General features: G+C 44.3%; 1 protein-coding gene across 1 annotated transcript; it reads left to right on the top strand.

Annotated features, from left to right (window-relative positions):
• Window positions 1–8,402: 8,402 nt before the first annotated feature.
• On the top strand, window positions 8,403–9,047 carry LOC109245476 (FGGY carbohydrate kinase domain-containing protein-like). Its single transcript, XM_053905386.1, has one exon. The coding sequence runs from the start codon at window positions 8,502–8,504 to the stop codon at window positions 8,901–8,903; it is 402 nt and encodes a 133-aa protein (XP_053761361.1). The 5' UTR covers window positions 8,403–8,501; the 3' UTR covers window positions 8,904–9,047.
• Window positions 9,048–24,948: the final 15,901 nt, after the last annotated feature.

Raw genomic sequence — 24,948 nt, 5'->3', positions numbered from 1 at the left:
TCAGTCGGCTAAGCGTCCCACTCTGGCTCAGGTCATGATCTCGCAGTTTGTGCATTCCAGCCATCGTCAGGCTCTGTGCTGACAGCTCAGGGCCCGGAGCCTGCTTCGGATTCTGTGTCTCCCTCTCTCTGCCCCTCCCCGGCTCGTGCTCTGTCTCTCTCTGTCTCTCAAAAGTGAATAAACACTAAAAAATATTTTTAAATAAATAAAATGAATGAACGTTGAAAAATAAAATAAAAATTTGTAACTGGCTCTCATCAAGATTCATTTTACCTGCCTGGCTGTTGAAAGCCATGGTTAGACCAAGAGCATGGGGGGAGGATGCTAAGAGTGGAAAATCAGAATGGGGTCAGATGACCGGAGGGGGTGCTTGATAAATATTATACATTTTAACCTAAAGGCTGTGACTTAAGGTAGGGTATACTACAAACTGGGGAGCTCCGGGTTCCTTGAAAAAGAATAAGTTGTCATGTGTGAAGAAAAGAAGGTAGGGTCCTTCCTTTTCTAGGATCATCTGACCTTCACAAAAGAGTAGTTTCTCTGGTGCTTAGTCTTAGAGCACGGAAACAGAAAGTAGTTCCCTGGACTTTTAAAAACCCTCTTCTGAATCATTCCAGCCTGGCTTCCTGAGTCCCGAGGGGCGCCCAGAGAGTAAAAGGCATCTGCTAAGTCCGCGTTCCAGTTCAGTAACGGGTGTGCATATCGTCCTGAAAAGGTATACAGGTATACAGGCGATGGGTACCCGATGTCTCACTGCCGGCCTCCTGCCACGCGTCTCTAGCCCCGTTCCTTCCAGAATCCTTTCCTGTCAGCAAGGAGTGCCAGATTGTGGCAAATATTGTTCAGTTTGATTTGATCAACTTCTCAAAACCAAGCGGCGTATCCGAATAATTGCCAGAGCTAACAGGTTTGGTTTCTCCGACAAGACCCTCCACCCACCCAGGCCATAATCACCGGTCATCACCGGCAAAAGTCCTCAAGGCCCTTCAGACTCAGACAAAGTGCTGTACACAGTCACTGACCTTCGTGTCACAGAGTTCAGACACTGGCAATTTGCTAAGAATTAACCTTCTGCTAAGTAAATGGATGGAAAAGTGAAATGAGACAAAGACGTGAATATTACCTCGGGACAATTAAGCATTGGTGGTTAGTCTAAACATAGCCTTTCAAAAAATTTATTTGGGAAATTTATTTGGGTGGCTCAGTCAGTTAAGCATTTGACACTTGATCTTTGGCTCAGGTCATGAACTCACGGGTTCGTGGGCTCGACCCCCGCATCGGGCTCTGTGCCGACAGCTCAGAGTCTCCTTGGGACTCTCTCTCTTCCTCTCTCTGCCCTGCCCCCTCTCTCAAAATAAATAAAAATTAAACAAAAAATTTGTTTTACTACTAGCTACCACTTACTGTAGGCTTGTCCACTCTGCACTGGGCACAATCAACTCTACGAATTAAGCACAATGTCACATCACGAAATAATCACCATATCCTTTGCTATTATAATCATTGCCATTTTATAGCTCAGGAGATTGAAACTCACTTGTCCAGTGTTATGCCAGTGGAAATTGGCCACCTTCCTACCCAAATATCTGGGTTTCAAGTGACTGCTTTTTTAAAAATTTTTTTAGTTTTTAAAAAAAATTTTTTTAACGTTTAGTTTTGAGACAGAGAGAGACAGAGCATGAACGGGGGAGGGTCAGAGAGAGAGAGAGAGAGAGGGAGACACAGAATCTGAAACAGGCTCTAGGCTCGAACTGTCAGCACAGAGCCCGACAGGGGGCTCGAACTCACGGACCACGAGATCATGACCTGAGCCACAGTCGGCCGCTCAACCGACTGAGCCACCCAGGCGCCCCTCAAGTGACTGCTATTAACTAGTGCATTGCAACTTGGGGAAAGAAGGAACAGCAGTGGTAACAAAAAGGATAATAGCACCACTTGATTGAGTACTGGCTATGTACTAGGCTCCACCCTAAACACTTTGCATACGTTATTAACACTTACTCTTCATCCTGATCCTAAGCAGGAGGCACTGTTATTATCATTTGCATTTTGCTGGCCGAGGAGTGAGGAGAGGTTCATAACGGGTCCAGTGTCACACAGCTAGTGAGGCTGGTTGGGGTAGGGACTGACAGGGCATTGAATGCCCCAGCCAGACCCTTCAGCCTCACTGCTGCAGAAAGCCTCCAGCTTCTCATCATCCACCAAAGTTATCAACCATTGCATCAACCATAAATAAGCATTTATGGAGCGCCTGCTGCATTTGCAGCAATGAGGCAAAGCCAAGGACAGGTAGACAAAGCAGAATCCAAATCAGAGGCCACTGCCTAAAGGGTGTTGCCTAGACCAACTTACTCTGGGGCCACTGCCCCGGGACTATCTGCTCAGGTCTGCACATTTTAATTTCTTGCACTGAGTTTGCCTCTTGGTTGTGCAGAGTTCGGTTTGCTTCCTGCTTTTGGGATGGACATCGCCAAGCTGAGTCGAACTCCTGCAGGAAACACACGGCTCATTTTAGTTCTCTTTTATATCCCCAAACCTGCAGAGGGCGTCTTGGTGCTCAAGTAGAAACCTGTTCAGTCGAACGGAACGTTCCTTTTCAAATCGCCTTCCTGATTGATTGTTCAAATGCGTTTAAGGGCATCAGTTCGATGCGGCCAACAACTCCCAGGCAGGGAATCGGCACAGCCAACATTTGCTTCTCCGAAGAAAACTTCTTCGTAAGCCCGATTTTGCAGAGGCTTGTTCGTCTGGAGAGACGGTAAACCAGAGGAGACAAAGTAGATTATGTTACGTGCTCAACGTGGAAAGTTGGCTTCCCGCTAGGGCTTGGAGTTTCCAGCGACGCAGCCCTGAAACCGCCTCTCCTGCCGCGATCCCAGCGCCTGGGGCCACCGCTCTGACGCAGGGAGACTTAACTCCGGCCCACGCGGCCGGCGGCCTTTACTCTGGACGTGCCTTGGAGGTGCTCCGCTTTTCTGGAACGCTGCTGAGCAAAGAGCGCGCCGACCCGGGCCGGCAGGGGGCGGCAGACGCCGCCGCTTTTCGCGGCGAAGGCTGAGCGTCGCGCCTCCCGGGTCGGAGTCTCCGGGTCACCGAACCTGTCGCAGGTTTTAGCCTCAGCGACTCCGCCAGCAGATGGGTCACATCCCTTCGGAGGCTGCAGACCCCGCGCGCGGGAAGGGGGGGGGGGGGGTGCTGGTGCGGGCCCGGGGCCGTTCCCGTGCACGGTTAGGGCCTGGGACGAGGGCGGAAGCCCCCGGGGAGGACCGAGGGAGCGGGCGGGGCGCAGCTGCGCGCGTTCGGGCCGAGTGACGCGGCGGCGGCGGCGGGAAGCAAAGGTAGGAGCCCTCCTCCATCCCGCGCCCGGGGATGGGCTCCGTCCAAGGGCTGGCCCAGCGTCGGCCGCCCGGGTTGGGCCTGCGCACAATCCGCGTGGAAGAGGAGGAGTAGAATTTCCACCCGGCACGTGCGTGGATGCGTAGCCTTGACGCTCTGGACGCCGAAGCCTGCGCTGAGAAACGGTGCGCGTAGGCGCGCGTAGACGGTGTTTGGAGGCCGGCGGCGCCCTGCCTTTCCCGGTTTCAAAACACCCTTTTGATGAAGGCAGCGACTGGGGAGGCTAGGTTAGGGAGGAAGGGGCAGGGAGTTCGCACCTGTGTTTTTTGGCCGGAGAAATTCAAACACCGGACAAGCCAGTCCTCCTCCTTAACGTGCCCAGTATGACTTTGGTAAGCTTCCTTCCGCAGATCGGCCTTGTTTTGTGCGATAGACGGGTTCCTAGAAAGCTATGCAAAACAATGTTCCTTTATGGAATCTGATGGAAGTAGCTTACCACAGGGCATATTGATCCCAGGTAACACGGGTTTATATACCCTTAATTAAATATGGATAATTATATGTTCCGTCTGCCTCATGTTATATAGAAGTACCGATGAGATGATCTTTTCTAAGTGATACTGAGAATTGTGAGCTGGTTACTTCAAGGCTATATAGTGGGGGCTGGGGGGCTTACTGTTTTCTCTTTACATCTCTCTCCCCTTATTTCCAGAAGAGGGAATAAAGGAGAAACCCTTTTACTTAGATCAGTTTAACGTTTATCCCCCACTATTCTGAAGCTTGGGCTTCAATTAATGTAAGTAGAGTAAAATTAATACCCTAAAGCTAGCTGATATGCTTAACAATCAGAAAACGTTGCAATTTCTAAAAATTTTATTTCCTCTAGTATTTTAACCCATATGATGTACATGTGTATACGTGTATAAGCAGCTAGATATCTTTATAAGGAAAAGTGTGTTATCCGTTGTACTAAGTCTATCCTTTTATTGCTCCTCACTAAACCCTTTTTAAATGAAAAAAAAAAAGTGACTTCTAAAGATCTGTGAAATAAGCAACAGGAACAAAAACATTGCATGTTTTTGTGATTTCATAAGCGCACTGAAAAACCGAAGGCAATAATCTGTACTGCTGCTTAAGCGTGAGGTTGCCATCGGCAATCAGTAATAAAAATGCAGTCAAATGCAGGAGACCCAATCCACATTCTCTCAGTGTGATACCTTGGAAATGACTCTTTTGAACAGATTTTTCTGGCTTTCTTTGTTATTTATCTTTCTTACAAAAGTAGAAAACAGGTATAAAAAATTGCATTTAGGAAAGTAAATTGCATAAGGGAAACTTAAATGCGATCACAGCATCCTCATAGAAGGCGAGCAAAAAATGTTGTCAGTAATAAGGACCACTTGTGCTGGACCAGTCATCCCTCAGCCCCTCTTGTAGAGGACAGTCTTCCAGAGATGTCTGCAAGCATCGCTCAGGGCTACCAGTCTCCCGAGTCCCTCATCACCATCCCTTGAATATGCACCACCTTAGAAAAGACCACGGCCTCCAGGTATGTTCCAGAGAACTAAGACAGAGCCCCATGGGTCCACTGTTATGCATCCCTTGATCAGAATGCCGGATTTCTATGAATTCTGCAGACATTTTTTAAAAGATCCTTCGTTTTAAGCTAGTAGCTCAGCAGTCGCGCGTGTGTGTGTGTGTGTGTGTGTGTGTGTGTGTAAACCATCCTTCAGGTAGCTTTCCATCCTGATTGTGAAGCTAATTATAGAGTTCATTAACATATGTTAATTTAAGAAATGTTAGCTATACAGAAAAGTACAGATTGAACAAATACCAAAGCAATTTATCAGCTTTCCCACAACCTGGAATGAATAATTGTGAACCTTTCGTCCTTTGAGCATTATTCTTTAAAAAAAACAAAGGATGATGGTTTCCTGTCTCACATTCAGGTCCTTTATCCATTTTGAGTTTATTTTTGTGAATGGTGTGAGAAAGTGGTCTAGTTTCAACCTTCTGCATGTTGCTGTCCAGTTCTCCCAGCACCATTTGTTAAAGAGACTGTCTTTTTTCCACTGGATATTCTTTCCTGCTTTGTCAAAGATTAGTTGGCCATACTTTTGTGGGTCTAGTTCTGGGGTTTCTATTCTATTCCATTGGTCTATGTGTCTGTTTTTGTGCCAATACCATGCTGTCTTGATGATGACAGCTTTGTAGTAGAGGCTGAAGTCTGGGATTGTGATGCCTCCTGCTTTGGTCTTCTTCTTCAAAATTACTTTGGCTATTTGGGGCCTTTTGTGGTGATGGGTATTGAGGAGGGCACCTTTTGGGGTGAGCACTGGGTGTTGTATGGAAACCAATTTGACAATAAATTTCATATTAAAAAAATAAAAAAACAAAAGATGAAATCCTCAGTGTGCACCCATCCAATCTATTTTGGCATTAAACATTTTCTTTTAATCTAGTTATTAAAAGCTCAACTTTGATATGTGCACGTGGAGAGCCAAAAAGTTCTGAGAAGCACCTACAATTCCCTCATCCCAAAGGAAACCACTTTGAACTCCTTAAACGGATTCTATGGGCACTTACCTTCTGCTCTCTAAATAATATTCCAATCCTAGTGCTTCTAGATTTTTTTTTCAGCTATAATCATTATCTTTTGAGTTCTCAGTTTGCAACATTAGGACTGAACTCCCTTTAACTCACCTGTCAACGTCACACCGCATACACACACACGCGCGCGCGCACACACACATGTCCTTTCTCAAATGCTCGCAGTATAATAGATAATTATGTTGTAATTTTGGTTACATAAATCTTCAGTGTTCAGATCTTTAATGAGTCAGAAAATGCTGTTTATAACTAAGTCATGTAGTATACTTTTACATTTCTCGCTAGAATTCGTAATTTTTGTAAGCTTTTCATGGATTTTCACTAATTCCCACCCCAAATTCTCTACCAGTTTTACAAATCTTTTTTGTATACACCCGGATCTATTAGGCAGTCTAGTGATTTTCTGCTCTTAAGGATCTCTTCTCTGGACCTTCTGTCTTGCTCCCACCTGGCCTGGGTACGCGTCAGACCTGATACACACTTGTCATGTGATCCCCGTGTCTTGTCATCTACCAGATCCCTTAGCCTCCTTGATTTGACCCCCTGATTCCTGGATCTCACATCTCTTTCCTTTTTTAATTTATTACTTCTTCATTTTATCGGAGGAAATCCTTAGAAAAGATACGTGACTTTTTTTTAATGGAGGTAAAATTCATGTAACAGAATTAAACATCTTAGAGTGAAAAATTCATTGTCATTTAGGACATCTCTAATGCTGTGCAACCATTCCCTCTGCTAGTTCTAAAATATTTCCATCACCCCAAAATAATGCCCTGTACTCACTCCCTTTCCCCTTCCCCCAGCCTTAGCAATGAGCAACCACTTAGCATAATGTTTTCCAGGGTCAGCCATATTGTAGCATGTGTGGGTACCTCATTCCTTCTTGTGGCTTAATAATACTCTATTGTGTATATATACCACAGTTTGTTGATTCATTTACCCACTGACAAACATCTGGGTTGTTTCCACCTTTTAGCGATTGCTATGAAGATTTGTGCTCAAATATTTGTTCGAGTACCTGTTGTCAGTTATTTGGGGTGTATGTATACCTAAGAGTGGAATTGCCGAATCATATGGTAATTCTATTTAACATTTTGAGAAGCTGCCAAACTATTTTTCATGGCAGCTGAACCATCTTACATTCCTGCCAGCAATGAACAAGAGTTCTAACTTCTCTATATTCTCACTAGTACTTGTTATTTTCCATTTTCTTAAGTTATAGGCATCGTAGTGGGTGTGAAGGCATATTTCATTGTGATTTTGATTTGAATTTCCTTCATGACTAATGATGTGAACATCATTCCATGTACTTGTTCGCTATTTGTATATCTTTGGAGAACTGTCTGTTCAAATCCTGTGCCTATTTTTTAAGTTGGGTTGTCTTTTTGTTGTTGAGTTGTAAAAGTTCTTTATATATTATAGATATTAGGCCTTTATGAGATAATATCACTTGTAAATGTTCTCTCCCATTTTGTAGGTTGCTTTGTGCCTTGTGGATAGTGTTCTTTGATGCACAATATTTTTTAATCTTGAAAAAGTCCAACTTATCTAGTTTTCTTTTGTTGTTTTTGTTTTTAGTGTCGTGTCTAAGAATCCTTTGTCAAATTTCAAGCCATGGAGATTTGCCCCTGTTTTCTTCTAGAAGTGTTACGGTTTAGGTCTTATATTTAGGTTGTTTGTCCATTTTGAGCTAATCTGTGTGCATGGTGTGAGGTAGGGGTCCCACTTGGTGCTTTTGTGTATGGCTGTCCAGTTGTTGAAGTGACTGTCCTTTCCCAATGGAATGTCTTTGAACTCTAATCGAAACTCAGTTGACTCAATAGATCTTTTAATATCTTCTATGTCTGAAAATGTCTTGACTCTACCTTTATACCTAATTGACAAGTCGGGTGGATAAAAATTTCATTTTTTCCCCCAGAATTATATTCCCGGTCCCACAGTTGCTGTGAGATGCTTGATGCCATTCTCATTCTTCATGCCTCACCTGTAACCTGTATTTTCTCTCTGGTAGTTTTTAGGATATTTTTTAATATCCAGTATTCAAGTACTTCACTATGATGTACATTCACGTGGGTTTATTTTTTGAGTGGGCTGTTTCAAAGTGCAAAGTCATGTCCTTCAGTTCTGGGGATTTTTCTTTGTCTTCATTATACACACACACACACACACACACACACGTACATTATTTTACTTTTAGATTGTTCGTGGATAAACACACAGACATTATAACATTTCAGTGACCTATACACATATTTTGATATTTTGCCCCAGGAAAAAAAGATACTCTTTTAGATAACCATTATATCCTTTCAGCATACTTGTAAAAATTAAAAATAATTCCTAATGTTGCTTAATACCCTGTCTTGTTTTTTAAAATATTACCTGTCTCAGGACGTCAGTGATCTTGCCATTCTCTATCTGACCACAGTTCAAGCCATTGCTTTTGGGACCCACCTCATTATAGAGACCTTGGGGGTGGCAGGGCACTGTATCAGCGCTGTTTTCCTGTGTGGAGGCCTGAGCAGGAATCCCCTTTTGTGCAGGTGCACGCGGACATGACAGGCATGCCTGTGGTCCTGTCGCAAGAAGTGGAGTCTGTTCTTGTGGGCGCTGTCATTCTGGGTGCCGGTGCCTCTGGGGATTTCACTTCTGTACCGGAGGCAATGGCTAGAATGCGCAAAGTTGGGAAAGTCGTGTTTCCTAGACTGGAGGATAAAAGATACTATGACAAGAAATATGAAGTATTCCTGAAGCTGGTTGAGCACCGGAAGGAACATGCAGCAATCGTGCAAGGAGACTTAACAGATCCTGCAGGGGCCAGTGCCAGAAGGTTCGGGGACATTCCATTAGGGACCTCTGTCTTCTTATCTTATATTCAAGACCCTTTAGGTATCACTGTATCACTTCTGTATCATCTTTTAATAAAGACAACCGAGATGTGTGCAAAAGATAAATAAATAATAACAATAAAAATACTACCTACACCTCCCAATTCTGCTCTTCTTCCAAATCATTGATAAAAGCATTGCATTGAATGGAGCCAATGACAAAGCCTTGTGACAGGTTCCTAGAAACCAGTCTTCAGGTGGGCAGTGATCTGTCCTTACAGAATGTGGGGCTATTTACTTAATTTAATTTAACGTGCTATAATTTCACTTCATGTTTCCCTTTTGCACAAGGCTACCGTGAGCACCTTTGTGACATGCCCTGTTGGGGAACAGATACGCATTGTATCTGCAGCAAGCGAAATCATTAGACTAAAAGAGGAAATAATGGCTACCATTTATTGTATTGCTGCAAGACACCATGTGTTTTCACGCAGTGTCTCTAGAGCTGCCACTAAAATGGAGCATTTATTACCACAGTTTTAGTGATCGGTAGAGTGAAGCTCAGAGAGATGAAGGAGCGAGTTTAGGTGACAGTCTAATCTGATGCCAAAGACCATTTTCCCCTCTACTGTTTCCAACTGCTTATCGAGATCAGCTTACCTTGATTTTTTTCTGAGCCATCACCTGTTTTCTTCTAAGTGCTCAGGAAGGCGTACGACAGCCAATGTTTGTTGTCATTATCATTATTAAGCTGAATCATCAGGATTAGTGAATGGTTTCTAGCTTTGACCCCTTTGGGGGAACTTTCTTCTGAAATCTACATAGACACCAGTCTCAGCCCTTGACCTCCAATAATGGTCCATAAAAAAGAACATAGAATCCTAAATAATAGAGCGTCTGGCTTTTTTTTTTTTTAATTATAAACAAAGATTTTAATCCAGTCTTCCCCTCCTAACACGCGCGCGCACACACACACACACACACGAACATATTGAACACAAAGAAGAACCAACTGTTACTTTTATGCAGAGTCATCTGATAGTTTAAAAATGTATATTAATAATGAATCTCTACACTTTATTTAATTTCCAAGAAATAGCTTTAGAGAAAATACAAATATTGTGTATTCTGGCCAGTGGGCTAAAATCTATACCTGCATTTAGAAGTCTTGCTTGCAAGGTACCACAACCTATTTCCCAGCTCCCAAAGAATCACTGTACCTTTGGAATCTCCTCATGGGAGGTCACCCAAGAAAGTGGTAGACTCCCTCCTTTGGCCCATCTGGGACTGCGCTGATTTGGGTGGCTCTCTTCCTCAGGCCAGTCGCATAAGGAAAGAATGGAATATGTTGGAATAAATAAATAAGCAAACCTCTGAAATTTAAAAAAAAAGCATCTGTCTTGAGAAATATTTGTCTTTTGAATGTTTTATGTTAGAAATCAAAAGTTATAGGAAAGCAAAGATTAAAACGGAAGTCAATGAAATACTGGTTATTCTTTCATGGATTCATGCCACAAGTGTATATGGATTGTGCACCATGTCTTAGGCCCTGGGGTGCAATTAAAACAAGGAACAAGTTAGCGTGGGCATTGTACACCCTGAGCCTATGGGTAAGAGGGAGATACAGACAGAAAAAGGCAATTACACTCTATGATAAAACCCATGATGAGGAAGTACATCCTCATGGATGAGGAAGGGTGTTATGGTATCCATAGGAGGCAGTGAATCCAAAATAGGGAGCGTAGGGTAGCCAGAGAGGCTTCTGGAGTCCTTTCTGCGCAGGGATCTGAAGGAAGAATGAGGTAAAGACAGTGGATTGAGAACATGGGGGTGGAAGGAATAATCTTCTAGGCAGAGAGAATAATATCCACCAAGGTCTGGGGCTAATGGAGAGCCATGCGCATTGAAGGAAATAAACACAGAGCATGGTGCCTATGAGGTGGGAATCATCAAACAAATGAGGCTGGAGAAGTGAGTCAAGATCGGATTGTGGGGGGGTCTTTACAAAATACCAGAAACTGACATGCTGGATTACATGTCCACAGTGTGTTGCTGCGGGTAAGCGATTGGTTGGGAGGCTCTTGAAGGATGACAGCGGCCCGAGTGAGGACAGGGGTGGCTGGCACCTAGGGAACTGAATGGCTGGGGATGGACTTGGATGATTGGATTGGGTTGGGATGGGTAGGTGAGAAAGAGGGAGACGTGGGGCACAGAGCCCAGGTTTCTGATCTGGATGACGGGTGGTGATGTTCACTGACTTGGGGAACCCGGAAAGAGCCACAGATGGGTGGGGACCATGTGAAATTTGAGGCACCCGTGAGACATCCAAGCAGACATCTATAGGTAGATATAGGTGCGTATCTAGCCTGAGGAACATAAGCGTGGGAGTCATCAGCACATAGAGGTTTCTTGAAGCCAGAGGAATGGGTGAGAGCGTCTGCGTGCAGAGTGAGAAAAGAGAGGCCAGGGCACAATCGCCAAGAAGCACCAGCATCAAAGGCGTGGGAGGGCCAGGCAAAGAGGTGGAGCTGGAGGAACAGCCAGGACATTAGGTAGAAAGTGAGCAGAGGAGGACGCCACAGGCGGAGTGGTGAGCAAAGGTATGCTTACGCATACCTGATTTTCTTCTTGAGGCTCAAAATGAGCCACGTGCGTTTTTGCGTAGCTGTTCTATGTCCAGCACCGTTGATGTTAAGGCTTATAAAGAGTCCTAGCCTGACAACTTAAAGAATCTATTTGGCAAAGCAAAGCACGGAAATCATAGCACCAGTGACCAAAAAGCAGTGTGTTCAGTATAGATGCGGAAGGTGCCAGTAACTTTGTGGAACTTTTGGTTCAAGTGCTGATTGCCCCTGCCCACGCAGCCCCCTCCTGAGAGAGACCCACCAAAAGAGTCGTAGAGATTTGAAAAGCTTCACTCCACAAGGATGAGAGAAAGGGGAGCCACTGGTGACAGAGACCGTGGCAGAAACAAGAAGTGGTAGCTGATGGTAGGGTCTGGAGGACGCCCACAGATGGGGATGCACAAGAAAGGCGGGCAGGAGTTCGGGAGAAGCTCCAGATGTGGATGCAGCCAGGGATGACCCAGAGACAGAGAAGGGTGTGAGTCAAAGTCTATGGGGAACACGGTAGCGTTTCCTCCACCCAGATTCTCACAGAATTCCCAGCCTTCCACCCTTCGCCCCAGGTGGGAGGTCAGAGGTTTATCTCTGCAGAGGGAAGGGCCCAAAGATCGACCTCTCTGCACTGACGTCGGGGCTCACCCCAAGAAGAATGGGACTCCCTACCAGAGCTCCTTCAGGGACAAGATCTGGGTTGGTTTTTGTGGGTGGGAGGCAAGCTCAGGGAGAGTGTTCTGTGTGACATTTGGTTGACTGGACTCTAGGACTAATGGGTCAGAGAACTGAAAGAATTAGGGTACTTCAGGCTAACTGTCTGAAGCCTGCTGTTGGTAGCAGTCCTACTAGAAAAGCCATGAAATCCTATCATCTGAATTAGACCAGCCATGTGGCCAGATCTTGAAGTTGAAAATGGAAAGCAACCTAAAAATGGCTCGCTCACTAGGTAGGTGTAGACCCTAACTTTTGTTGGCCTTTGCTTGTTCGTTCTTGTCTTTGGTTTGGGATCTCCTATTTTTCGACTTATTTGTCCTGCTGTGTTAATCACCGCTATTCTGCCCCTGACCGTTTCAAGGAGGGATTCTGTGGCGTTGACTCAGGCGGCCTCATCCTCACTAAACCCTTTTCCCCGATTGTACTTTATCGCCTCCGTGACCTCCTCATCTTCCAGGGCTCCTTCTGATAGACCTCCCTCTGCGGCAGAACTTAACATTTGCTCCATTAGAATCAAGAGGTGTAACAAGTTATGACAGTTTATTTCTCCTTTTGCTATTTTTTCTTTAGAAAAACCTCCCTATTTACTGTCTTTAAAGTGATTTATGGGTGACTGCTTTGTTTCTACTCCCCTAGGACACCCTGGCTTGTTTATTTTATCCTTCTTTTATCAAAATACCTTGAACTGTTCCTCACATGGACTTTTTATTTAGGTATCATTTATGCTTCTGTCTTTCCTGGACTACTTTTCCATGTGACCTTTTGACAGTCTTTCCAGAAAGATTTTCTTTCGGTATGTGCTCAATATGGCCTCTTGTTCCCCTGTAGATTTTTTTTTTTTTTGCTACCTCTATTTCGCCACATTTTCCCCCTGTGCTATATAGAAGGGAAAGTTGTGGTGATAAAAGGGGACCTTAAAATAAAATGAACAATCAAAGGAACTTGGCCTTCCCCATTTCAATCAGAAAATTGAGGGCAGCAAATTCTCTGAAGGTGTATAGAAAACGCCACTGGGGAGCTGTTCATATACTTCTGATTAGAGATTTGAGGCTTTACTGCCATAAACTATTGACTGACTGCTTTGCCTATTTGGGTCAACATAACTTCCAGTATGTTTTGAATATTAGAATTTTCTGTGACCTTAAGTGTGCATTGGAGCAAGTATTGAAATCATATGTAATCTAAGTCAGTCAGAGAGACAAAAACCGTATGATGTCACTCAAATTTTAGAAACAAAACGAACAAGCCAAGGAAAAAAGACATGGAGAGAGAGACAAAGCAAGAAACAAAACTCTTGACTGTAGAGAACACACCGAGGAACACCAGAGAGCAGGTGGGCGGGGACATGGGTAGAACAGGTGATGGGGATTAAGGAGCTCACCTGTCATGATGAGCACCGAGTGACGTCTGGAATTGGTGACTCACTGTATTGTACACCTGAAATTAATACAACACCGCTAACTACTGGAATCGAAACCAAAACAATTTAAAAAACCCAACTGGAAAAGAAACAGTAAAATTGTTCTCACACGCTTCAAAAACAACAACAAACCACGTGTGAGCTGTCAGATGTTTCACCGGTGCATTTGCCAAAGCAGAAGAACTTGATGGCACTAACCTATGCTCAGGCCACATTATGTCTCACTTTGCGTGGACCTCCAGATCCGAGATCACTTATAACCGTGTCGACGTGCCAGTATCCCGGGGAAAGGTAAAAACTTACATCACTATTTCTAATACATGACTGTTACAGATCAGATAATAGGATTTTTCTTTCATTCATGTCTTTAATGAAACCATTACTCCTCGCATCATCAGCTTTGACGCTAGGCAGAGAGAGAGGACTCGACATCACAGGTAGAAACTCCCTCAGTGGTTGATTTACCTTATTTGTTCTTAGGAATCTGAACATCTAAAATTCTCAGATTGTTCCCAGTTTTTACTTTAATGGGTTGAATAGTTATTGCCTAGTAGTTATGACATAAATAAGTATAGTTTCAATTTCTCTTCGTTAGCCAGGCTGTGAAAATGATGACTTAAATCTGAGAGATACTTTTACAGCTGCTTTTGATTGTGGCCTTCTGACTAATTGCATCATGACTACGTGGTGTCTTAATTTTGGGAAGAATGTTAATTCACAGATACAGGACTAACTAAAGTGGAAAGACACATCTATGGAGCATCATGGTATATTCTTTCTGACACATAAATAAAGTTTCACATTACGCTGTGATTATACCTACAGTGGCATATCCATAAGCCCTCCATGGACAACTTTTTACCTCTTAGCCATTTTTGTATTTTGTTTGAAAGGAAAATACTAACAAAATTGCAAAAATAGTTATTTCTGTTATTTAATGACCCTAGCCAAAGTAACTAAGAAGCTGATTATAGCCAAAATTGTACTGCAAATATCTCTTCCCCCACTTATCTCATACCATTCCTACAACACGTATACGTACCCGGGTTCCTCCTCTGTCCTCCCACCAACGCTTTCCTTAAGACAAAAGAACCATCCTCAATTAACCTACAACAAAGGAGGTAAGAATGTACAACGGGGAAAATATAGTCCCTTCAATAGATGGGGCTGGGAAAGCTGGACAGCTACATGCAAAAGAACGAAACTGGACTACTTTTTAGAGCATACACAAAAATAAACTCAAAATGGATTTAAAGACCTGAAAGCATAAAACTCCTAGAAGAAAACATAGGCAGTAGTCTCTTTAACATCAGCCTTAGCAACGTTTGTCAAGATAGGTCTCCTCGGGTAAGGGAAACAAAAGCAAAACTAAATTACCAGGACTACACCAAAATAAAAAGCTTTTGCACAATGAAGGAGACCGTCAACAAAATGAAAAGTCAAACCCACTGAATGGGAGAAGACATTTGTAAGTGACATATCCAATAGGGGTTCATATCCAAAATCTATAAAGAACTTCTACAACTCAATACCAAAAATACAAATACTCTGATTGAAAAGTGGGCAGAAGATCTGAATAGACATTTTCTCCAATGAAGACACACAGATAGCCAACACATACATGAAAAGATGCTCATCGTTACTAATAATCGGGGAAACTCAAATAAAAACCACAGTGAGATATCTGCTTACACCTGTCAGAATGTCTACTATCAAAAAGACGAGAAACAACAAATGTTGGCAAGGGTGTGGAGACAAAGGAACCCTTGTGCGCTATCGGTGGGGATGTAAATTGACAGAGCCATTGTGGAAAACAGGACGGAGTTTCCTTAAAAAATTAAAAATAGAAATACCATACCGTCCAGTGATTCCGCTATCGGGTATCTACCCAGAGAAAATGAAAACACTAAATTGAAGAGATACATTCACCCCTGTGTGTAGCGTAGCATTAGTTACAGTAGCCAAGATACGGAAGCAACCTAAGTGTCCATCCATAGATGAATGGATACGCACCAACATACCAGCACCCTTCATGTTTGAGGGCAGAAAGCCTTTTCACCAAAGCCCTATTTTTAGATTAGTTCTGCACCAGCCTATACTGTTTCCTTTTTGTAAGTTGAAAGCAATACTCCGCCTAAAAACCATTTTGAAAACGTGTTGGAGCCTTCTTGGGAATAACCCAGTGGTTTTGCCGAGCCCCCGGCCCACCTTTTTTTCAAGGTTACGGAAGTACAAAGAGTAGATTCAGTTTGTTACCTAAAGGACGTGCTTGGAGGAAACGAAAGTTACTTCTAGTTAGCGAGTTCTTTGCTATTCGGGTAACAACAATTCAACAATTTGTCACAATTTGACAAGATACACTTTTTAAATGCGGGGTTGGAAAGGAGGGTACAGATCGCTCTAGGCGGGAAGGAGAGGTTCTCATGGAAGCAGATAATGTGTTGTGATATGATATTTTACTCCACACCCATATTGTAAACAAACACCACCGGAATATGATATATAAACCCTCCACTCCCTCACTGGGGCTGATGTGAAAGTATGTGTGCTGTGTTAAGAGAACTAGTGTCGGGGCGCCTGGGTGGCCCAGTCAGTTGAGCGTCCGACTTCAGCTCAGGTCGCGATCTCATGGTCCGTGAGTTCGAGCCCCGCGTCAGGCTCTGGGCTGATGGCTCAGAGCCTGGAGCCTGCTTCCGATTCTGTGTCTCCCTCTCTCTCTGCCCCTCCCCCATTCATGCTCTGTCTCTCTCTGTCTCAAAAATAAATAAACATTAAAAAAATTTTAAAAAAATAAATAAAAAGAGAACTAGTGTGTTTGCATTTGGAGGGATTGGCTGGTCATTTTCTTCTCCACACTGACTGTACAGTTCGCAATTTGAAGTTCAGGTTACTTCTGGTTGGAGCACGGTCCATTTTCACTTATAAAATTTGCAGATGATCAGTCGGTAGTTCACTCTTTTTGGTAATCATTTCAAAGTCTAGCTGGCCTCGGCTTTCTGTCTGAACCCTTTCCGAGGTTTCTTTCCTTCCAGTGCCCTCCTTCAGTGTCCCCCCCGTGTTTACAAAATTTGGAAGATAGGTAACCCTACTCGGAGAAGGGAGGGCAAAGGTGTTTCATTTTGGTTACCTGCTGTTTTGGATGGTGACATCTCCAGGCAGTGTGTCACTTAAGGAGCCCTGCCCAGGAGCCAGTCTCTAACGAGTTTGTTAATCTCACACTATTGGAGAAACCACTAGGCTGTGACCCGGGACTAGTGCTGTGCTAGTTTTTAGCACTTATAATTCAGCTGCGTACATATGGACATCTCTTCGGTAATAAAACAGCGGGAACCATTGTCTTTTGATAACGTAGACAGCTTTTAGGTGTTGTTATGTGTCTTACCAAAACCGGTAACTTTGAGAAAACTTAAACCAACTATTCCACTTTGGGGAAACCAAAACCCCATTATTTTTACTTCCACATGTAATACTGTCACCTTGGGCTGCCATTGGGCTGAGCGCCGCCCACGAGTGATGCAAGCATTGTGGCATTAAACAAACACGTACTGATGTCCTGCTGTGTGTCAGGACCATGCTGGGTGCTAAGTGTGCCAAGGTGAGCAGGGCAATCCCTGTCCCCCAGGAGGTTGAGAGCTAGGGAGGGAAACTGAGCCAGGGGCGAATGACTGTAATTCCATGTGGACCATGGCGGTTTTATGTGACACGGAGAAGCGTCCCTAACTGCGCTTTCGGGAAGAGGCAGCCGGGAAGGCCTCCTGACGAAGGATGCTTGGATTGAGTCAGAGAGGATGAACATCAGCCTGTCTCCAACCAGAGTGGGAGGCGGTGTGGGAGGGGACGGCAGTGACGGCAGAGATGTCCCGTGAGTCACAACAAAGAGCAGTCTGCATTCTGAGGAGGGCGTTGTTGGCATATACAGTGAAGGAGATCAGAGGCAAGGAGGAAGCTGGAAAACGAGGCCAGACTGACTCCTGAGTGCTCCGGGGCCGTGTGGATAGGTTTGGGCTTCATCCTTCGTTAGCCAACAGGGAGCCATCGAGAGTTTTCAGTGGAGGGGCGCCTGGGTGGCTCGGTCACTTAAAGGTCTGGCTTCAGCTCAGGTCACGATCTTGTGGTTCGTGAGTTCAAGCCCTGTGTCGGGCTGTGTGCTGACAGCTCAGCTTCGGGCTCTGTGTCTCCCTCTTTCTCTGCCCTTCCCCTGCTCGCACTCTGTCTTCCTCTCCCTCAAAAATAAATACACGTGAAAAAGAAATTAAGAAAAGAAAGTTATCAGTGGGGAAGTCACATGGTCAGAGTTGCACGTTAGGCAGTTTAATTGACAGAGGACAAAACTGACAGCAAGATGGAACCCCAGGAGGGGAGCTGTGAGACTCTGCTGGTAGTTGGGGTAAGACGTGGACCAGACGGTGTTAGGGCTGGAGGAGGGAGGCAGCCTCAAGAACGATAAGCTTCTGACCAACAGAACGTGACGATTTCCTGGATAGGAGGCCAAGGGAGCAAGAGAAGTCCAGGTGACTCCCAGCATCCTAGCTCTGGAGTCCGGATGGGTGGCAAGATCGAGAATAAAATGGAGTCTGTTTTGGGGGCAAGTGATGGGTGAGGCTTTCTCTACACCTGCCACGTGACCAAGTACACACACACACACACACACACACACACACACACACACGAGTTTTAAATCTGTCTTGTTCCCACAGTGCCCGTGCTTCCCCTATGGGAACAAAACTGTGCTTCATTTTTATTACTTGTTTAATTGTCTGTCTTCCTCACTAGACCGCAGGCTCCTGAGGACAGGGGTCGTGCTGGCCTTCTTCACGATCATTCTGCCGTTAGCAGGCTGCCTGGCACAGGGGAGGCTTCTGTATGAAAGGAGTATGAGTTGTTTTCAGATCATCATTAACTGTCCGCCGTACATTTTCAGTTAGGTTTCTGCAGTAATTTTTTTCCAGTTTATTTCTTTATTTTGAGAGAGAGACAGCACGAAGGGAGGGGGGAAGGGCAGAGAGAGAAGGAGAGAGAGGAGAGAGAATCCTTAGCAGGCTCTGTGCTACCAGTACAGAGCCCGATGCGGGGCTTGAACCCACGAAAGCATGAGACTATGACCTGAACTGAAATCAAGAGTCAGATGCTTAACCAACTGAGCCACCCAAGCATCCCTCTACGGCGTTTTATTTATTTATTTTTTTTAATTTTTTTTAACGTTTTTTTATTTATTTTTGAGACAGAGAGAGACAGAGCATGAACAGAGGAGGGTCAGAGAGAGGGAGACACAGAATCTGAAACAGGCTCCAGGCTCCGAGCTGTCAGCACAGAGCCCGACGCGGGGCTCGAACTCACGGACCGCGAGATCATGACCTGAGCCGAAGTCGGCCGCCCAACTGACTGAGCCACCCAGGCGCCCCATACAGCGTTTTATTTTTAATGACAGCCCTGTGGGACTTGTTAGTTGGTAAAGAGACTGGAGCTACCCACATCACTGAGCCTGGGGTCCAGCCCCAACCCTGCCCTTGGCAGCTTTGTGATCCAGGGCGAGGGACATCCCCTCTCCTGGGTATTGTTTCTTCATGAAGCTACTAGGGGATTTGGACACGCATGACTGATGAACTCCTGCCCACTCGTAATGCTTTGCAAGTAAGGGAGACCTTTTATTGGACTGGTTAAAAAGAGAAAAAATAGAAATACATTAAACCCTTTGCTGAGCCGAAAAAGAAAAAAACCCTCAGGAAAACAGAAAGCCCACCCTGTGAGTACACTTGACATTAAACTTTTCATTCTTTCCCAATTTTTTTGTTGTAGGTGGCCTTACTAAATCAGAGAGAAATCAACTGTGTGATATCTGTTCTGTTTCCACGAGCTGTAGTCGTTGTCCTAAGGTTTTATGGTGCCAGTGGTCGATCAAGTCAAGGGATGGTTTCAGCGACGCCGTCCGTGTTCATGGTGTGCCAGCCTGTGCCTGAGTCCCCCTCATAGCTTCGTGTGCACTGGAGGCTCCCTTTGTCGCCAATGTCTCCCTCTGTCCCTAAGAGCCCTGCATTGATTCCGCTTCTAAATGGCTTCCCCTTCTTGCAAAGCATCATTATACTGCGTAGGAAAGAATGTGAGCTCAGAGGCGTCTTTGTCCAAGAAAACTTTGAAGGCACATTTCTTGAACTGTTGAGACATTCAGCAGACAGTAGCTCCTTTCCTCATGGATGCATGTGTTTGACTCTGGCAGGAACCTTTGACATATTTTTCCATAGTTTCATTTATTGGGACTTCCTAGGGACATTTGACTTTGGAAGGTTACACCAGATGCGAAAGTATGTGTTACTCTTGCAGGGTTTTAAACAAGCTTGAAAAAACCCATTTGATTTTACGCGATGTATTTGATAATAACCTTATTTGATAATAACCTTCTTAAGACAGCTGTGGGTGGACCTCGCTTACGTGGGAACGTGTGCTGGGGTGATGTGCGTGGTTTCTGTGAATCAAAACATACTAGGCAAGATTGCTAGTTAGAGGCGTTTGTCGTTTTGTCACAGTCCTTTTTAAAGTGAAAATCGGGGCGCCTGGGTGGCGCAGTCGGTTAAGCGTCCGACTTCAGCCAGGTCACGATCTCGCGGTCCGTGAGTTCGAGCCCCGCATCGGGCTCTGGGCTGATGGCTCGGAGCCTGGAGCCTGTTTCCGATTCTGTGTCTCCCTCTCTCTCTGCCCCTCCCCCGTTCATGCTCTATCTCTCTCTGTCCCAAAAATAAATTTAAAAAAAAGTTGAAAAAAAAATTAAAAAAAAAAAAAAGTGAAAATCTACTTTAGGGGTCAGGCTCCTAACTTGCCTATTTGCTGATTCATCGGATTATGCGCTCTGACCGGCGCGGTGAGGCCGACCGAGACCACTCTATTCCAGACCAAAGGCTTCACTTCCACGCTTTACACCTACCCCATGCTCTTTCCCTGCTCTACTTTGGGCCTCACCACCTTCTGACATACCGACTGTGTATTTGCTCATTTAGTAGGCCGATTGCTTTCATCAATAAAACGTAAGCCAAATGAAAGCAGTATCTGTTTTGTTTTTGTGAGATGCTGTATCTCCAGTGCCTCACGTGGTGCCAGCACACAGTAGGGTCTCTAAATATTTGTGGAATGAATGAGTGAGTGAATGAGTGAGTGAGTGAGTTAATCGGGTGTTTTTCATGTTTACTCTAAGTGGAGTCAAATGTTTATTTTCTGCACGGTTTAAATCTAGGTGGGAAGGATACAGTGCATCAACTGTGTATTTTAAAAATTGTTTGTAACCAGCTACCAAGGACGTTCTTCATGACGTAAGGAATCACAAAGACTAGGTCCAAACTTAGGGAGGCACAGAAGCTCGCAGAAGGACAGAGCACGGACTTATGGCTTAGCTAGAGCGGCCGCTCTCAGTGTTTGTCGCCTCAGGAAAATGTGCATGATGACACTTGGTATTGTTGTGAACATTAGAGACAATGTATATAAAGCGCCTGGTCCACAGTGGCGGTTACTGCATGAGCAGAATAGTCGTAAGCTTCATGTCATTCTTTGGAGCCATCCTGGAGACCCCCTCAGCTGTCCCAGTGACTTAAGGCTTCCGAGAAAGCAAACAAACGGATTTCCCGCTGGAAGCCCTTAGCCCACCACACCCCTCAGGAGGCCCCCTGGGGACTGGAGCAGTGCACGGCATCGAAGCTATGCACCCGTACTGTTGTTCTAGAACAGAAAATCAGTGAAGGAACGGATGCCGCCCGCTTGCCCCGGAGAAAGCAAAAGCTTCCTTTCGTTGGCTTTGTGCTTCCAGCCGTTCACAAGCGTGGTACCTTTGCTGTGTGAGAGTTAAGGCAACGACAGTCGCACTTACGCCCGAGTTCCCAACAGCTGCCTGTGGGTCCGAGGTGTCCTGAACTCCATGTAAGTGTTCCTTTCACCATTCGCAGCCGTCCCGCATTTATGCAATGAATATTTGAATTCTTTTTACGCACCAGACACTGTTCCAGGAATACGGTGGTGCCTCTGTCCCCGTAGGAGAAAAAGACAATAAATAATTAGCAAGAAGATGTGCAACATGCCCGGTAGACATTCCTGCTCTATAGAGGAAAGAGGAAGGGGGAGAGGCATCAGGTGTCCTGTCTGACGCTGGGCAACCAGGCGAAGCCTCACAGGGAAGGTGGCATTTTGGGCAGAGACCAAAGCGAGCCTGCAGACATCTGCCCAGTGTTGCAGTGAGGGAGCAGCAGGTGCATAGCCCCTGAGGCAGGGCCAGGTTTGGATACTGGAAGCGTGGCAAGGAGGCCAGAGTGGCTGCAAGAGGTGGGAGAGCTGGCAGACGGCCAGGCCATGGTAGAACTTTCCAGGCTATCATAGAACCTTGACTTGCGCTCCAAGTGAGATGCAAGGAGAGTGGGATTGAGGGACAGGGGTTCATTCTGCTGCTGTGTCGAGAAGACTGAAGGGAGACCAGGGGAGCCGGGAGAGCAGATCTCTCAACAGACTCACCTGGGAGCTGTCGCAGCAGAGGTGCGGAGAGTGGTTCCATTCTGGATGTACCGTGCAGGTAGAACTGGGAAAATCTTGCTGAACGTTTGGAAATAGGGTTCGAGGGAAATTAGAGAATTCTAAGCTTTTGGCTTGAGCCGCTGGGAAAGTGGGGTTTCTGTGTCCTCAAAAGGGAGATGTTGCAGGCAGAGCGGGTTTTTGTAGGTCTGATTGTTTCTTTGAAGGATGCAAGAGAAATCAGGAGTTCGATGTGGGACGTGTGAAGTTTATTAGCTATCCAAGTGGAGATGTCCAGGAGGCATGTTCATTAGCGAGAGTCTGACAGGAGCCGGGGGCCTGTTCTGGGTTGGAGACATGCATTCGGATACATCAGTGCAGAGATGCGGTTTAAACCCATGAAAGTAGATGGAATTATCTGGAGAGTGGGTCTAAACAAGGAAGTGGCCACGGTCAGAGACCTGTAGCAGTCTAACATTTGCCAGTTAGTGGATAGCAAGGGACCAGCAAAGGAACATGAGAAAGTGTGACCCGAGGGGAGGGGAAGCAGAGAGAGAGGTGATGTCCAGAGGGCCTGGGTGGGGTCACCTCTGTCAGGTGCTTCCAATAGGTCAGGTGTCGGGAGGTCTGAGACATGAACAATTGTGGCAATGTGCAGGTAGCTTCAATGGGCTGACTGTTCTTTCTCTTTCTCGGTGTCAAAAGTAGTGTTAAAACACAGTAATAATGGCAGAAGCTTGGTCTTTTTATTTTTGCATTGCAATTTTTAAAAAATTTGACTTATAGAAATATATGCTCGATGTAAAAACTTAGGAGTATGAAAAGCAAAGAGAAACCAAGAAAAAAAACAACAACAAAAACTTGCCCACAATCCAACCATTCACAGTTTTTTAGTGCATTTTCCCCCTATATTTGAGACCATATTATGAATACATATTTGTGAGTATGTGTAATTTTCTTTTATAAGCTTAATATTGCATCATATATTCCCAGGCCATTGAAAGTGCTGTGTAAACATTATTTTTGGTGACTGGACTGCACAATACCTTATTCTAGATCCTAATTTAATTATTCCATTACTTCTGGACATTTAAGTTTTCCAGTTTCTACCACTATAAATATCATTGAAAATAACATCTTAGTTTTCATTGGAGGTTAATTCTTAGGATAGCTTAGCCACAAGTGATACAAGTCAAGAAGAGTCAAGGGTAGGAGCATTTTAGGGCACTCGCTGCCTTTTGAGAAAGTTTGTAGGACTATACACACCCATCCGAAATGAGTGAGAGATGCTTTTTACCACTCCCTTCAGGCAGTGAGTGCTATCAATTATGTTCAAATACATTTTTTCTAATTATTAAAGCCGTGCCCTTTACTGAAGAAAATTTGAATAATCAGAAGTGAATTGAGAATTTTAAAATAAAAAATAAAATGTTAATACTTTTTTACATGTGTATTTATTTATTTTGAGACAGAGAGAGAGCCAGGGAAGAGCTGAGAGAGAGAGAGAGAGAGAGAGGGAGAGGGAGAGAGAAACCCAAGCAAGCTCTATGCTATGAGTGCAGAGGTGGGCTCCCAAATCACAAACCATGAGATCATGACCTGAGCTGAAATCAAGAGTTGGATGCTGAACCGACTGGGCCACCCAGGCGTCCCAAAATATTAATACTTTCGGTGTTGTCTTTCTGCTTACTTAGTTACAAATTAGAATCATACCATCTGTGTATACACACACACACACACACACACACACACACACAGTATGTGTATGTATTTGCCTTCTTGATATTACTTTATGAATCTTTTCCATTTCATTATTCCATATTCTCATATGTGGCTTTTAATGACTGTGTAGTCTTTCTTTTCTTTTCCTTTTTTTTTGTGTGTGTAAAATTTATTGTCAAATTGGTTTCCATACAGCACCCAGTGCTCATCCCAACAGGTGCCTTCCTCAATGCCCATCACCCACCCTCACCTCCCTCTCACCCCCCGACTGCATAGTGTTTTATCTCATGGGTGTGCTCTAATTTATTTGCTTTTCTCTGATTGCTGGGTGTCTGTATCAGTTTTTCAGCATCGTATATAATGCTTGTGTGGAAATCACTTCATACTGCAGTATAAGTTTCTAGAAATGGAGTTGTAAAGCCAAAAGTGAATATGTATTATAAATGTCCCTCCAGAAAGACCGTTCCAGTTTTTGCTCCTCTTGGCTTTGTGAAAGAGGAATGCTTATTTTACTGTGGCTTCACCAACATTATGTATTGGTCATTTTTCTTTCTTTCTTTCTTTCTTTCTTTCTTTCTTTCTTTCTTTGACAACAGAGTTAAAATTGTCAATGATGTTTGCAATTTTTTCGTGAGCTTGTTATGGCTTTGTAGGCCTTTTGTTCGTGTCTTTTGTCAGTTTACCTGTTGAAGTCTTTTATTTTTGTTAGTTACTTGATCAAGCCACCAGTGCAGTAAGAATATTGATATTTTGTCATATTGGGGTAAATATTTTCCTCAACTATTTACATTTTGGTTTTATGATGGCATTACATGATCTATAGAGTTTTAACATTTTATGTGGTCAAATTGACCTGTATTTTCCTTTTCTTTTAAATATAAAAAATTGTTTGCTATCTGAAAGTAATATCTATCTGTAGGTGTATACAGGTTAACTCAAGATTTCTAAGTTTTAAGTGTTTTGAAGTTATTTATTATTATGTATAGTTAAAGATAAGGCCCTTGACTGCCCTTTTTCCCCCTAAAGTAACCAAATCTCTTCACCCATGTCAGAAATTTCTACTGTATGTTCCACATTCAGCCTCGCTTTGAACACTTCTAGACAAAGGCAATATGAATAGTAAATAATCTGTGTAAATAGTTTTAGTAGCTTAGGGTTTTTTGGTGTCAAATCTCCTTTCACATAATTTCTGTATCAGTTAGGATATGATAGGATATGC

Source organism: Panthera pardus, unplaced genomic scaffold (assembly GCF_024362965.1).
Source record: "Panthera pardus isolate Hobbes unplaced genomic scaffold, ASM2436296v1 HiC_scaffold_17, whole genome shotgun sequence".
Classification (NCBI taxonomy): Eukaryota; Metazoa; Chordata; class Mammalia; order Carnivora; family Felidae; genus Panthera; species Panthera pardus.
Note: the sequence above shows the minus strand (reverse complement) of the source record. Positions and strands in the feature narration are given on the sequence as shown.

Coding starts and splice junctions, on each gene's coding strand:
- LOC109245476 (XM_053905386.1), top strand. CDS start 8,502: ATGACAGGCATGCCTGTGGTCCTGTCGCAAGAAGTGGAGTCTGTTCTT.